Here is a 14,740-nt window from a genome sequence, read left to right on the forward strand (position 1 = left end):
ATATCCAGAAGGAAGACTGAAGTAGCAATGGGACTAAAAGGAACAGTCTATGAGAACTTCCATCTTTCCTCCTCTTTTTGTTTTGTTTCAGTGATATACAACTGACATGTAACAATCTATCAGTTTCTGGTGTACCACATAACAATTCAATATTTATACACATGTAATTGTAAAGTGATCATCCCAATAAGTCTAGTTAATATCCAGGACCATACATAATTTAAAAACTGTTTTTCTTGTGAGGAGAACTTTTAAGATCTACTCTTTTAAAAAGCAACTTTTAAATATGCAGTATAGTATTAACTCTAGTCACCATGCTGTACATTACATCCCTCTGAGATTTATTTGATAACAGCAATTTTATACATTTGACTCCCTTCACTATTTTGCCATATTCCCCCACCTCTCCGCTTCCACTCTTTACCTCCCAATAAAGTTAGGCAGATACTCATGAAAACCTGGAAACCATGGAAATAAAAACTACTTAAATGCTCATCCTGTCCTACGTAGGATGAAATTCTATTCTTTTCAGTTAAGTCAAATGGTTAAAAGTATAAGTAAATGAGTTAATTATATACTAATGACTTAAAAAAACAACCCTGGGAAAATTATTCTTTCCAAATTGCCTAATTTTTGATATGATAAATATTATTATGGCTCATATATAGCAGAAATATATGATCTTACATGATATATAAAAGGAAACATGACACCTAGAGGGGACTTGGAGATCCTCAGCAGATCCATGTGGACACGCAGTCAGGAAAACAGCTATACCGAGGAATATTCTCTCAGATATAGAGAAATAATGCCAGGTGCTCTGCCTACAAGTTATTAACATGTGGCTTTAGCAACTTTTCCCAGAAACAGCGGTCCTGGCTTTGGTAGCCATGATTTCTGAGACGTCAACAGCAAGGAGCGAGATGAGCTTCTCTAATCTCTTACAGGCACTAACTTGACATTTATTACCCCTGTATTTATTTTTGAAGTTGAACTGTTAAATTACAAGGCCAAGAATTTAATTTGGGCTACCTGACATATTGACCTGAGTGATTCTAAATAACTTCAATCAAGATTAAGGGAGGGGAGGGGAAAAGAGGGAGAAGAGAGGGGGCAGGAAGTCCAAAGTCAGAAAGTACTGTATTTAAGTGGATGCTTAGACTGACTGTTATCTCTGAACATTCCCGGCCTTGTCGGATAGAAAATAACCTGATACATAAACTTCCCTGAAAATGGCCACTTAAGAAATATTTAAAATCTAAAAATATTACCACACTTTGAGTAGTCCCTAAACAAAAGCTCTAAAAGTTCTTATGTTAAATACATACAGATATTCCAGTGAGTTCATTACTTACTTTTGCTTCCCATTCCATTCCAGCCACTGAGATACCTAAGAGGAGCACCACGGTAATGGCTCCAATAATTCGAATATCATTGATTTCATCTATCATAAGTATGGAATGTTCCTAGAAAACGAGAATTATAAATATAATGAACAATTTCAGTTATTCAGATAAATTCTTTAATTCTTCTGGAAACACTTCAGAGATATCAGAATTTCGTACATAAAGAAGTAGAATAAATACCTATGTAAGGAATAAACAGGGAGGCCTAAGAAAAAGGAATAAATAACTAGGTACTATTGAGGCACCATTCAAGAAACTCAAGACATCAAATATATGATCAAATTAATAATGCTATATTTAATACAGACTTAAATAAAAAATGAAATTGCTAACAAGCAAATAAAAATCATAATACACTTAAGCAGGACTCACAGTTAGAATTTTTTAAAGACATATATTTTGTATTATTGTGATTAGTAAACTCATGTTTTTAATGGTCTTTTATGTTGCATAAGAAAAGAGATGAATGCACGTTCATGTAGATGTCCAAAAACACACACTGTTCCCACTCTAACAAGCAAAAGTATTTGTGGTTTAATATCTATGACATTAAAAACATGCTAAATTAAATAACAAAAGAATATTAACTCTTAATAGTTATACTGCTTGCTTTCTTACAGCCCTTGCTTTTCTCATCCCTTAGGCCTATACAACTAAGGTCAATGCCAACATAAGTGCCAGTCTCTCTCAAATCTTACACTTCCTAATGGGCGGCTTCTGACCACAGAACAGAGTTACAACCTAATCTAACATGATGAACAGCTATTAAGTGTCTCTCCAGGTTGCTCTCAGTTAATAATGCTGAATCCTATTTCACTTCTGCTGCTTTAACTACACACACACCTTAACTCTTTTCAAACAAATCCTCTTCTCAATGCCAGGGCAGTATTATCAACTACTTCCTGGCCAGCTCTACTTGGCTATACCTCTGGTTCTTCCAATCAGACATCCCAAATTACACTGTCCTGCGCTGGTCTTTCTCAGTGAATGCCATTACCCTCTATTTAAACCTCCAACTCAGAAATCTACTTTTTGTATGTAAATCTATATATCTATGTATTTATATATATGAATCTATATCTATAAACCTGAAATCCTTTCTCTTTTCTCTAATTTCCCTTTCTCTTTCTCTAATTTGCTATATCTCAATAATCATCAAATCCACTCATTTGACTTTCTAAAAATCTCTCCAGTTCACCAATACCTCTCTAGCTACACTGGTCATTGTTTGAATGCACACCACCATCCTTTTTCCAGGATAGCTATAACTTTCTGAATGGTCTCCCTCTACACTGGTGATCCCTCAGATCCATGCCCTATACTATGGTTCCATGTTTCTTCAAGCCCCGATATGATCTTATTCCAGCCCCTAACACCAACTGAGATTAAGACCCCAATTTAGTAGCAAATAATAGCTTTACTGATTTGACCCTTTTTGCCTCTCTAGTCTTAAATCTCTATTTTATGCTACAATTATATAGAAATATTTACATAATTAAAAACAAAACAACAAAACCACACCATACTCTACCCCTTCTGGGCCCTTGTTCCCTTTTTTCTCCTAATCCCTCATGGCACATCCCACCTCTCCTACCTGCCTACTGACTCCCAGACTCCCTTCCTTGGAAAACCCTTACTCACACTCCTTTGTGACCTTTGCCCCTTTCCCAGGTGATAATAAGTGATTACCTTTTGTGTTGCCAAAGTCTTCTATAACTACCCACTTCTGACAATGTATTATCGTTACTTTGTCTATCTCCTATACTAAACTTCTTGAAGGACACGTTCTGTGTTCATCACTGCTTTCCTAGGATCCAATACGAGGAGTGACACATAGACCTCAATAACGATTTGGGAAACCAATGTCTAGAAGTGGAAATTACCTTAAGCAACTCCACCACGGTTTCTGCAAATCCAACCACATACATAGCAACTGCAACAGCATTGGCAAAAGCGAAGATCAGTCCAATTGCACCACCAAATTCTGGCCCTAGACTTCTAGATATTAAATAATATGCTCCTCCTACGGGAAAGGGGAAAAAAACCAAAAACACTCAAGTTAGGAATTTAAATCTCAATCCTCTTAATTACACAAAAGAGTTGAGAAAGCACATGCCTTCAATAAGCACGACTGTTAAATTAATAAGCAAGTGGGTGAGCATATTTTCAGGAAGAAACATCCCAAAAGAATTCTTTACAACCCACTTCATTCATTAACAGTTCTCAACATTCTGCCCATATCAAATATAAAATCATCTGGCCTTTTAAATCCCTATTCTCTCTTCTAAAGCTTAGATGAGAATGGACAAAAGCCTCCTTCTCATATTCATAGATACCAATATCATCTCCTAATGGTTTTCTAAGTAAAGTTTTAGTCTTAATGTAAAATCACAGTTGAGATGATTGCAATAACCTAAATTGGAATGGTAATTTGTTGGTAACGTGACTACTAAGACCAAAAAATTTCCAAAGAAATCGCAAAGAACAGCAAGTATAAGGCGATATCCTAAATAGATATAATTTATAGTTTAATAAATCCTGACTAAATGCAATAGTCAATAAGGACATTAAACGAACTATCATGAAACATATATTTTTCTAATTTAAATAATCAATATTATGATTTTGAGTTAATCTAATGCTTAGTTGAAATCTCTAAGAATTCTTCTAAAATTCTATTTTATTTCTGGCCTCTAGGTCATAATCAAACTGAGTTTTAATAATAATGAAGTTACACAGACTTATATACATATTCTTAGATACTGATGAACTGCTTAATTCTTAAGGCTATAGGAAGAGGGACGCCTGTGGCTCAGTCAGTCAAGCATCTGCCTTTGGCTCAGCTCATGATCTCAGGGTCCTGGGATGGAGCCCCATATCAAGCTCCTTGCTCAGTGGGGAGCCTGCTTCTCCTTCTGACAGCTGCTCCCCCTGCTTGTGTTTCCTTTCTCTCTCTGTCTTTGACAAATAAAATCTTAAAAAAACAAAAAAAAAGACCATATGATGAAATGCCATTTAATACCTGAGTATTTCTCCTGTTCTTTCAGTATAATAAAGACAAATATAACAAAAAATTCTATAGTTCAATAAAGTACAAAGCATGCCAACTTCATTCTGGAAATACCTGTAATATGTTTCATAGTTAATTCTATCAATTCTCTCAAAATACACTATAAATCCATCCACCCTAAACTTCCTTAGTTACTTATTTCACCTTAATTTCTATCACCTTGGAATCCTCAAGAAAAAAATGCAACCTGATCATTTGTAATGACTGATCTTATGGTTTTTTAATCTGATGAAATTACCTAGGAATTTCCCAGAAATATTTCTGAGCACTAAAAAATTCTAATGGACTTAAAGACAAATTTTTCATAAAATAAAGATCTTAGCCTAAGACATTAAATTCATTATAATTAATCACAAGAAAAATCCCTGAAATACTTTAATTATCAAGACTATATTTAACATATATGTTCACAAAATTGATTTACACTATTTCATTTACTGCTTATACAAACAATGAATTATATTTTATCCTGACTTCACAGATGAGAAAAGTAGGTCACCATGAAAGGTTAAGGGATATCCAGGATCTAGGTTGGCATCTGGCTCCCTGCCAAGTGGGGAGTCCTCTTCTTCCCTCTCCCTTGCTCCTCTCCCCTACTTGTGCTCACTTCCTTGCTCTCTCAAATAATAAATAAAATCTTTTAAAAAAATAAATGAGACTGAGAAACATCACAAACAGGACCTATAAAAACAAAGAATTAATCCATTATGTACTTAATAGTTTTGATTTCAAGTCTCTTTATTACTAAGAAGAAAAAATAGAGATCTTAAGGTGCATTTAATATGGCAAAACATAATGGGAAGGGCAATTCTGCCTGGGAATTATGAATATAAGTAGGCAAATTCTGATATTTCAGAACTATTTTTAAATAGTTTAAAATATCTACAATTTAAAATATCTAAACCTTAAAGCCCCACACCTAGTTTTGTTAATTTTTAAAAGATTTTTAAATAGAGTTCATGGATAATAAAGAATATAAGATTATCTGCTAATCTCACTACACTTTTACTCCTGACGAAAAGCAAACATTCTCTGCCCTGTTTCTTTCACTTCTACTACTGTTTCCTACAGACAACCAGTTTTAAAAGCAGTTTTCCTTTTTTTTTTTGTCTTGTTTTGTTTTCATCAAAATCAAAGATAGTATTAAAGACCTACCACTTAGAGAGACTGGTCTGGTATTTTTACTAATAAGCATAAAGCAGGTATTCATCTTGAATATAAAACTTCTATTTTGTTAAGAATTACATTTTACTTAATTCTAGCTAAATACTGTTCTCATTCCCATTTTACATATGAGAAAATCAAGGCTTAGAGAAGTTAAGTAAATTGACCAAGGTCATACAAGCAGCCAGGGAAGAACTGGATTTAAACTTGGGTCTGGCTAGAGTCCTTACCATACAATATGCATGACAAATATCAGTCTTTTGTTATGACTGAAAATGGCAATGAGAAGGAAGAATTACGAATGAGTAAAAGGCATCAATAGACAAAAATAACTACTTTCTTTAAAAAAAAATCTATTTGTCAAACAAACACAGAAGTTAATGTTGAAAAAATATTCTTCACGGGGTTTTGTAATATGGCCATAAACTACACCCAACTCATGCATAAAAGGACATAAATGAGTCAGAGTACTAAGTAATGATACTACATACAACTGGGTTCCATTTTCATCACATATTGATTTGGGGTTGTATGTCCCTATAGCTCTTCCTAAATTTCACATCAATAACAAAACCCCAACTGGGTTAACCAAGAGCTTAAGATTAAAAATGTATTATTGGCTATAAAATAAGTGTCAGCAAATTTCAAAGATCTGGAGTGATACAGTCAATGTTACTGACCACCTAAGAATTAAATTAAATGTATGGAAGTTCCCTAATATCTGTTAAGTTACACAACATACTTTAAAGTAAACCACTAGTTAAAGAATAAACCACAGGGAAGTTAAAAAGTACTTTTAGTGAATGATGATGAAAATAGAACATATCAAAATTAGTGGAATATACCTTACGCAGAAATTATAGAGGAACTTTTTCAAATGTTTGTATTAAAATGACATAAAATCAATGATCTAATAAGAAACTTAAAAAAAAAAAGAGTAAATAAAACCTAAAAGAGAAACAAAGTAATAAAGAACAGAAACCAATAAAGGAAAATCAGCAAAGACAAAAGTTGTTTTCAAAAACATTAATAGAACTGGTAGACAATGAACAAGACAAAAACAAAAAAGAAAACATAAATAAACCAAATCACTAAAGAAAAAAGGGACATACAGTTATAAATCCCATAGTCACTAAGAAGTTAAAAGGTAATATAATCAATTTATTACAATGAATATGCAACTCAGATGAAATGGATGTCCAAACTGTGGTAAGAAGAGGAAAATGATTAAATCTTATAGCTAACTAAGAAATTAAATTTATAATAAAAACCTACACACACACACAATTTATAAAAACTATAGGTCTAGATAACTTCACTGAAGAGGAGGTGAAAAGATCAATTTGACACAAATTCTTTCAGAAAACAAAGGAGGAGGAGATGCCAGCCAATATCCTTTTTAAGATGGGCATCATCCTGATACCAAAATCTGACAAAGGTTATTAGAAAGAAAGAAGATTTCAGATGAATATTCCTTATGATCTTGACTCAGAAATTCTTAACAAAATGTTAGCAAATAAAATGTTGCAGAAAGTGTAACATCTCTTAGGAAATGGAACCTACAAATGAAGATTCAAAAAACCATATTAATTTGTGAAAGTAACAGAGTAAGGGAGGAAAACCATATAACCATGTCAGAAGACGCAGGAAAAGCACAACAAAATTTAATATCCACTCATGATAAATACTCTCAGCAATTTAGAACGATAACTTTCTCAATCTGACAAATGACATTTTCAAAAAACCCGTAGTCAACATCTTCTTACTTGTGATATGCTGAACTTATTCTACATAAGAATGAGCACAAGGCAAAGATGTCTAGTCTCATCACTTCTATTTACCACTGTATTGAAAATCCTAACTAATTCAACAAATGAAAAGAGAGAGAGAAAGAAGAGAGAAAAAAATTCTAAAAATTGGCAAGAAAAAATATAAGCCATGTCTATTCACAGATGACCTGTCTATTTATGTTTATCAAGATCACAGAGTAATGGTGTCAGAATACTAAAGGCTATTTTACTTCTCTGTATAAGAAACAAAACATGGAAAATAAAATTTATAAATACCATTTATAACGAAAGAACATGAAAAACTTAAGGATAAATTTAATAAAATATAGGCAAAACATCTATACTGGAAAATATAAAACACTACTATAAGAAACAAAAGATTTAAATAAATGGAGACACATTTTCATAAACTGCAAGATTCAGTATTATTAACATAACCATCCTCCCCCAAAATATTTTTAAGACTGAAATACCAAACCCCATTAAGATTTTATGGGCTTTTTGTTTGTTTTTAACAGAAATTAGTACACCTAGTCCAAAAATGTAGGTAGAAATACAAAGGACCTTGAAGAGCCAAAACAATCTTGAAAAAGAACAAAATTTAAAGACTTAGAAATTATAAAGGTAAGCAATCAACAGTAACTGGCAAAATTACTTCCATAATTCTCCCATAAATGGGAGAAACAAACTTATCAAAGGAACAAGCATATAGTCCAGAAAATACACAAACAATTGATTTTTCAACAATGGCACCAAAGTTAGTTCAAAAGAGAGAAGACAGCCATTTTAATAAATGGTGCTAGACCAAGTAGATACTTATGCAGGGAGGTAGGGAGGGAGGAGAAGCACACTCTTTGTCTCACTAATACGCAAAAATTTGAAACTATTGACAGTCAAAAACCTAAGTTCAAACTATAAAGATACTAGACAAAAAGAAAAAAGAATTTCTTCATAACCCTTGAGATATGCAAAAGATTTCAGGTCACTACAAAAAAAAAAAGCCCTAGCCATAAAAGAAAACTCAAGAATCTGGATTTCTTCAAAATGGTAAACTTCTGCACTTGGTAAAAAAAGATTAAGAGAATTATAAAGTGATGAGGCAAAGTTGAAAACTGGGGGAAAAAATACATACATTAAACAAATCAACTGTATTGAGAATATATATTTTTTTAAATTCCTACAAATAAATAAAAGATAATACAACTTAAAAATCAGCAAAAGATTTGAATATATTATAACAGAAGATGTACAAGTGGTCATAAGCACATGTAAAGATGCTTACTATAATTAATCATCCACAAGAGTAGGTATAATTAAAAATACATAACAAGTGTTGGTAACAATGTAGAAAAACTGGAAGTCTCATATATTGTTGACGGTAGTATAAAATGGCACAACCACTATGGAAAACATTTGACAATTTCTTATAAATGAGACATACAAGTACCTCACAAATCAACAAATCCACTCATAGGTAATCTCCCAACGTATGTAAAACAATACAAACACAAAGACTTGAATAAGACTGTTCCTGTCAGCCTATTCATAATAGCCTCACCCTAAAAATAATCCCACTGTCCTGCAATAGGTACTAAATAATTTATTGTTACTATAGGTATACAGTCATAAAATAGAGTAATGTATAGTAATGCTACACTACAACAAACTACTAAACATATAGAATAACATGGATGAATCCCCAAAACTCTATATTGTGGTAAGACACAAAAAGAGTACCTTCTGTAGAACATAATTCCATCCTGGGCTAGAGGAGAGAGAATGATTAAAAAGGAAACTTCCAGTATGATGAAAATAGTATGTATTTTGTTTGAGCTAGATTTATATACTTCTCAAAACTCAAAGAACTGTAAACTTAATGTGTATATTTTTTTTTCCAATTTATTTATTTTCAGAAAAACATTATTCATTATTTTTTCACCACACCCAGTGCTCCATGCAAGCCGTGCCCTCTATAATACCCACCACCTGGTACCCCAACCTCCCACCCCCCCGCCACTTCAAACCCCTCAGACTTTTTATTAGAGTCCATAGTCTCTCATGTGTATATTTCACATGTGAGTTCTACTCTAACAATATTGACCTAATTAACTATAAATCTATTGTCAACAACTACCATTTCAAAATTTAAAAATGGTACAAAATGATATAGCAAAAAAAATTTATGTGCAAGACTTCAAGAGAAGATTAAATATGTCTTTTTTTTTTTTTAAAGATTTTATTTATTTATTTGAGAGAGAGACAGTGAGAGAGAGCATGAGCGAGGAGGTCAGAGAGCGAAGCAGACTCCCCATGGAGCTGGGAGCCCGATGTGGGACTCGATCCCGGGACTCCAGGATCACGCCCTGAGCCGAAGGCAGTCGTCCAACCAACTGAGCCACCCAGGCGTCCCCATGATTAAATATGTCTTAAGCAAGTTCATCAACTCACTGCTTTTAATGAAAGGAGACAGAAATTACCTCAAAGCTAGACCATGTGTTAAATCAAAGTTTTGTTTTGTTTTTTTCTTTTTGGAGCTTTTCTTAAAAGGCAATTAAATAAGGGCACTTAGGTGGCTCAGGAGGTTAGGCATTCAACTCTTGATTTTGGCTGAGGTCATGATTCCAGGGTTATGGGATAGAGCCCTGTGGTGGGCTCCATGTTCAGCAGAGGGTCTGCTCAAGATTCTCTCTCTCCTTCTGCCCCTACCCTCTGCATGTATATTCTCTCCTTCTCTCAAATAAATAAATCTTAAAAAAAAGAAAAAGCAATTAAGTCCATAAATTCATCTACATCTTTTTTTTGGTAAAAACAATCCAACCCAAGTTCAGGATTAGCATCAAACATATGCCAAATGAACAGAGTTGTGACCCAGATGCTTCATCACTACCTAGCACCAACACTCTCCATTCACTTCTGCAGTTGTTAGGTGTAACCTCACAGAATCCTAGTACTGTAAGGCAATTCACTGGTCATCAGGCCAACCTCCTCATTTTACATAAGGATACAGAGATAAAGGTAAGTAGTGACTTTAAGCAACAGTGATAGATAAAGCCATGGAAAGACCAAAGTGATGTGTTGATTAGTCCTACAAGTAAAATCAACACTAAAATGACTGCCTCATCTATTTCATATTGTTCTAAGAACTGATTTAAAACTCCTTGGAAAAATAAAGCCCTACTAAAACTCTATTTTAAATTTGTGCAAAATACTAAAAATCTTTATCCTTGGCTGTTACTAACATACAGAATTCCATGAGTGGTGTATAAGGGTAACAAAGGTTTCTGCAAAGCAGACAACATTTTATTTAAAAAAAATCGACTTTATCCTGTTTCTTTTTTCAAACAGGTGTCACTGGATTTGAAAACTCTTTCCAAGAGCTCTGTCTTGCTAATTTTTGTTATAAAGCATTAATCAATGATTTCCTTAGTTTCTTCTACTAAGAACCCGGAGTTAACCAATGTGAATGTGCAAGGTCAGTTTTACTTTTGATTAGGAGTACATTTATCAATCAATCTTTGTAGAAAAAGGGATTACCATATACAGCTATTATGAACATTCAGAACAAATGAACTGAACTCAAATGGCACCTTCAAAATAAAATACACAAAGACAAAAACCCCCACGCAACTAGGCAGGAAGGAAGAAGGAGTGCTTACTATCTTTTGAACATGCACTCTGGATGTTTGACTAACAATTATGCCACAAAAGAGACATTTCTTAAACCACAGAGGGCTCCTAGAGGTTCTCATCACAAGGTAAATAACATGTTTTTCTTTGTTTTCCCTTGTATCTATACAAGATGATTGATATTAACTAAACTTACTATGGCAACTTATTCACAATATGTGTAAGTCCAGCCATTATGTTGTAACACCTTAAACTTGTTCAGTGCTATATTCGGATTATATCTCAATAAAATTCTAAGGAAAAAAAAACTACACGTGGTTCAATTTAGTACTTGGTTTTTTTATCTGCTAACATGTACTAAATACTGTATATTAATGTGAAACATTTTTTAAGCTTTAGAAACACCAACAAACCTGTCCACGTTAACTTCCTTTGAACTATTTCACCTTCTTTTCTTGTAACTCTTGTTCACCCTTGATAAAAACTGCACAAGAAATCTTAACTGTCCAATATGCTGTTGAAAAATCACAGTCCACATGTGATCCAGCACGTCCTCAGTGCTGTAGGTATGGAGTAAGGAAGTCTGAAAGAAGCAAATCTTGACACGTTTTTCTACCAAAATGAACTTCCCCCAACGAGTAACTTGAAAGTAATTCAATTTAAAATACAAACTAATCCAACTACAAGGTAGAAAAACACATATAACATAAGATAAAATTTGAAGGGTAATGGACTCCAGTTAAAATAAGTTAATTTGAGGCACCTGGCTGGCATCTGGGTTAAGCATCTGCCTTTAGCTCAGGTCATGATCCTGGGGTCCTGGGATTGAGCCCCTCCTTAGGCTCCCTGCTCAGTGGGGAGTCTGCTTCTCCCTCTGCCTCTCCCTTCTGTTCGTCCTCTCTTGAAAATAAATTTTAAAAATCTTTAAAAATAAATAAAAATTTTTAAAAAGTTAATTTAGCAATGGGACACTGTGAGGGGATAATTTTATGTGTCCACTTGCTTGGTCCTAGTGCTCAGATACATGGTTTCCATAAGGGTGTTTTTAGATGACATTTACAATGAACTGATGGACTAAGAGTAAAGCAGATTGCCCACTGTAATGTGGGAGGGCCTCATCCAATCAGCTGAAGGCCTGAACAGAACAAAAACAAACCTCTCCCGAGCAAGAGGTAAGAGGGAGGTGGTTCTGCAGTAGACAACCTTTGGATTTGAACTGCAGCATCACCTGTCCTCTGGATCTCCAGACTGCTGACCTGCCCTGCAGATTTCGGACTTCCCATCCTCTACTCCATTATCATGTAAATGAACTTCTTCGAATAAATTTTTCTTTATATATACATACACATCATACTGGTTCTGTTTCTCTGGACACCCTATTATGAAAATATTATAAGGTAAATATACAGAAATCCATATTTCCATTTAACAGCAACAAACAGTAAGAAATTAGAATTTTAAATAGTAACTTTACAATAGCACCAAAACCCAGTTAATACTTTAAGTATAAATCTAAAAAAAATCTGCAAGATCTGTATACTGACAACTGAAGAACTAAAGAGAGATAAAAGATATTTATGAAATGGAATCCCTGAGAGTTAAGATGTTAATTCTCCCCAAACTGACCTCTACATTCAACAGAAGTTCAAACTAAATTCCAGCAAGACAGTTTGCAGAAACTGACAAAGTAATTCTAAAATTTATATGGAAAGGCAAGAGAACTAGAACAGCCAAGACAATTTTGAAGAAGAACAAAGTTGAACAAACTTCAAGAAATACTATAAAGCCACAGTACCAAGGTAGTATGTTATTAGATTAAGGACAGATCTTCAGAAAATGTACCACCAGGAAGTCCAGAAATAGACTTATACATGCAGGGTCAATTAATTTTTTTCCAGCTTTACTGAGATATAACTGACATACGATTGTGTAAGATATATCCTGTGAGGTTTTGACATACGTACATGTTGCAAGATGTTTACCAAAATAAGGTTAATATATCCTTCACCAAAGAGAATTTCCATTTTTGTTATTGTTTTATGGTAAGAACATTTGAGATCTACTCTCAGAAAGTTTCAAGTATATACTAATTATAGTCTGCATCCTATATGTTAGATCCCCACAACTTCTTATAACTAGAAGTCTGACCAACATCTCATCATTTCCCTTACCCATCAACCCTAGTTAATATATTTTAATACCCTGATCTACCCATATACAAATGATCTGTTTGCATCTTATTGCACAAATTTCCTCTGTTCTGTTGCTATTATTAAGGCAAGTAGAGAAAATGTGTTAACCAACATTAAACCTTCAGACTAGGACTGGGGGCTATATTATCATTATGACTGATCACATGAATAAGTTAAATTTGAAGAGTCAGGACATACTGCCCTAATTCTGCAGCAGAAAATTTCAAAACCAAGTTGAAGTATTTTTAATCATCAAAGACTCGCAAAATTGAAATGCCACCAAATGAGTCAAAGAGAAAACCCAAGTCAAAAATTATTTATAACTGTTTGCCAGATTCACATTCAAACTATTTGTAGTTTGTAAGTAGTATTTTACTAAACTGAAAACAATGTTGTGCTTAAGTCTAATAAAATCTCAAAATACAACTGCTAGAGAACTGCTCATTACAGCTTCTTCAGACATTTCACTGATCTGAAAAGCTATAATTTGAAAGAAATTCTCAGTAAAAGAAAAGAATTATGGAGCTTAATTCTAAGTTACAAGTCCTTCCTTGGTGATGACAGGAATGAATAGTTTATAATGGACTAAACAAAAAACCTGACAATCAATATAGAAAGCACTTTCTGTTACAATCCATTAAAAAAAAAGTTAGTATTACTTCTCATGCTACTTTCACCTATATAGAGAAGGAAGAGGTCTTCAATTATTTCAGAGAAAAGGAAAAAGACAGAATATGCAAAGACAATTCTGACATAACGCAGACACTTAAAAAACTTTGGCCAGTAAAATCTGGATAAGATTTAAATTTGTTGAAAAAATAATAATAGTTTCATTTCTTCTCTCTTCATCCATACAAATTATACATATGACTAACAACAATGTTGCATTAAATCTGATAGATAATGTATGTCAAGACTACACTGTCATGCATAGCAGTTATGTTTCATGTATCAGGTCTAGCAGTTAGGTTTCAAAAGAAGATCTCCGAATTGAAATTACTATACAAAGCAACCAAAACCTTCAGGTAAAATATTTCCTTATTAATTCCCTTAATAATCAACCTCCAGTTCATGGATAATTCAGATGGATCACCAGACATCACTATTTCCATGGTATCCTTCCATTTCTCCAGTCTAAGCCTTTGGCACCCTGACCTCTGGCTATTTCTAGCTCTAGTCCTCTCTTCCCTGTGTAGCCATTTTAAGAGAAGTAAAAAATCAAGTCCTCAGTAATTGGACTAGAGGAGATCCAAACCTGGCACTCTTGGGCCTACCCCACTAAAAGACAAAGCAGTTTTTTGTTACAAATGGCAAAAAACCCACACCTATAAAGTGCGTCTCTCATAGTTTGTTTTAAACCATAACTTCCACTCTTTCTTTCTCCTTGGAAAATTTTGTCCAACAAGGATTCCTGGGGTGCCTGGCTAGCTTGGTTGGTGAAACGGGCAACTCTGGATCTCACGGTTGTGGGTTTGCGTGTCACATAGTATG

General features: G+C 33.9%; 1 protein-coding gene across 2 annotated transcripts in view; it reads right to left on the minus strand.

Annotated features, from left to right (window-relative positions):
- SLC12A2 (solute carrier family 12 member 2) overlaps positions 1-14,740 on the minus strand; it is a 103,706-nt gene that overhangs the window by 56,066 nt on the left and 32,900 nt on the right. For both annotated transcript variants that reach the window (XM_044228371.1, XM_044228363.1), the window contains exons 5-6: positions 3,290-3,429; positions 1,356-1,466 (exon numbers count right to left, since the gene is read on the minus strand). In XM_044228371.1, the coding sequence (XP_044084306.1) occupies positions 1,356-1,466; positions 3,290-3,429 (251 nt within the window). The remainder of the gene's footprint in view (positions 1-1,355; positions 1,467-3,289; positions 3,430-14,740) is intronic.

The sequence above is a fragment of the Neovison vison genome, chromosome 1, assembly GCF_020171115.1.
Source record: "Neovison vison isolate M4711 chromosome 1, ASM_NN_V1, whole genome shotgun sequence".
NCBI lineage: Eukaryota > Metazoa > Chordata > Mammalia > Carnivora > Mustelidae > Neogale > Neogale vison.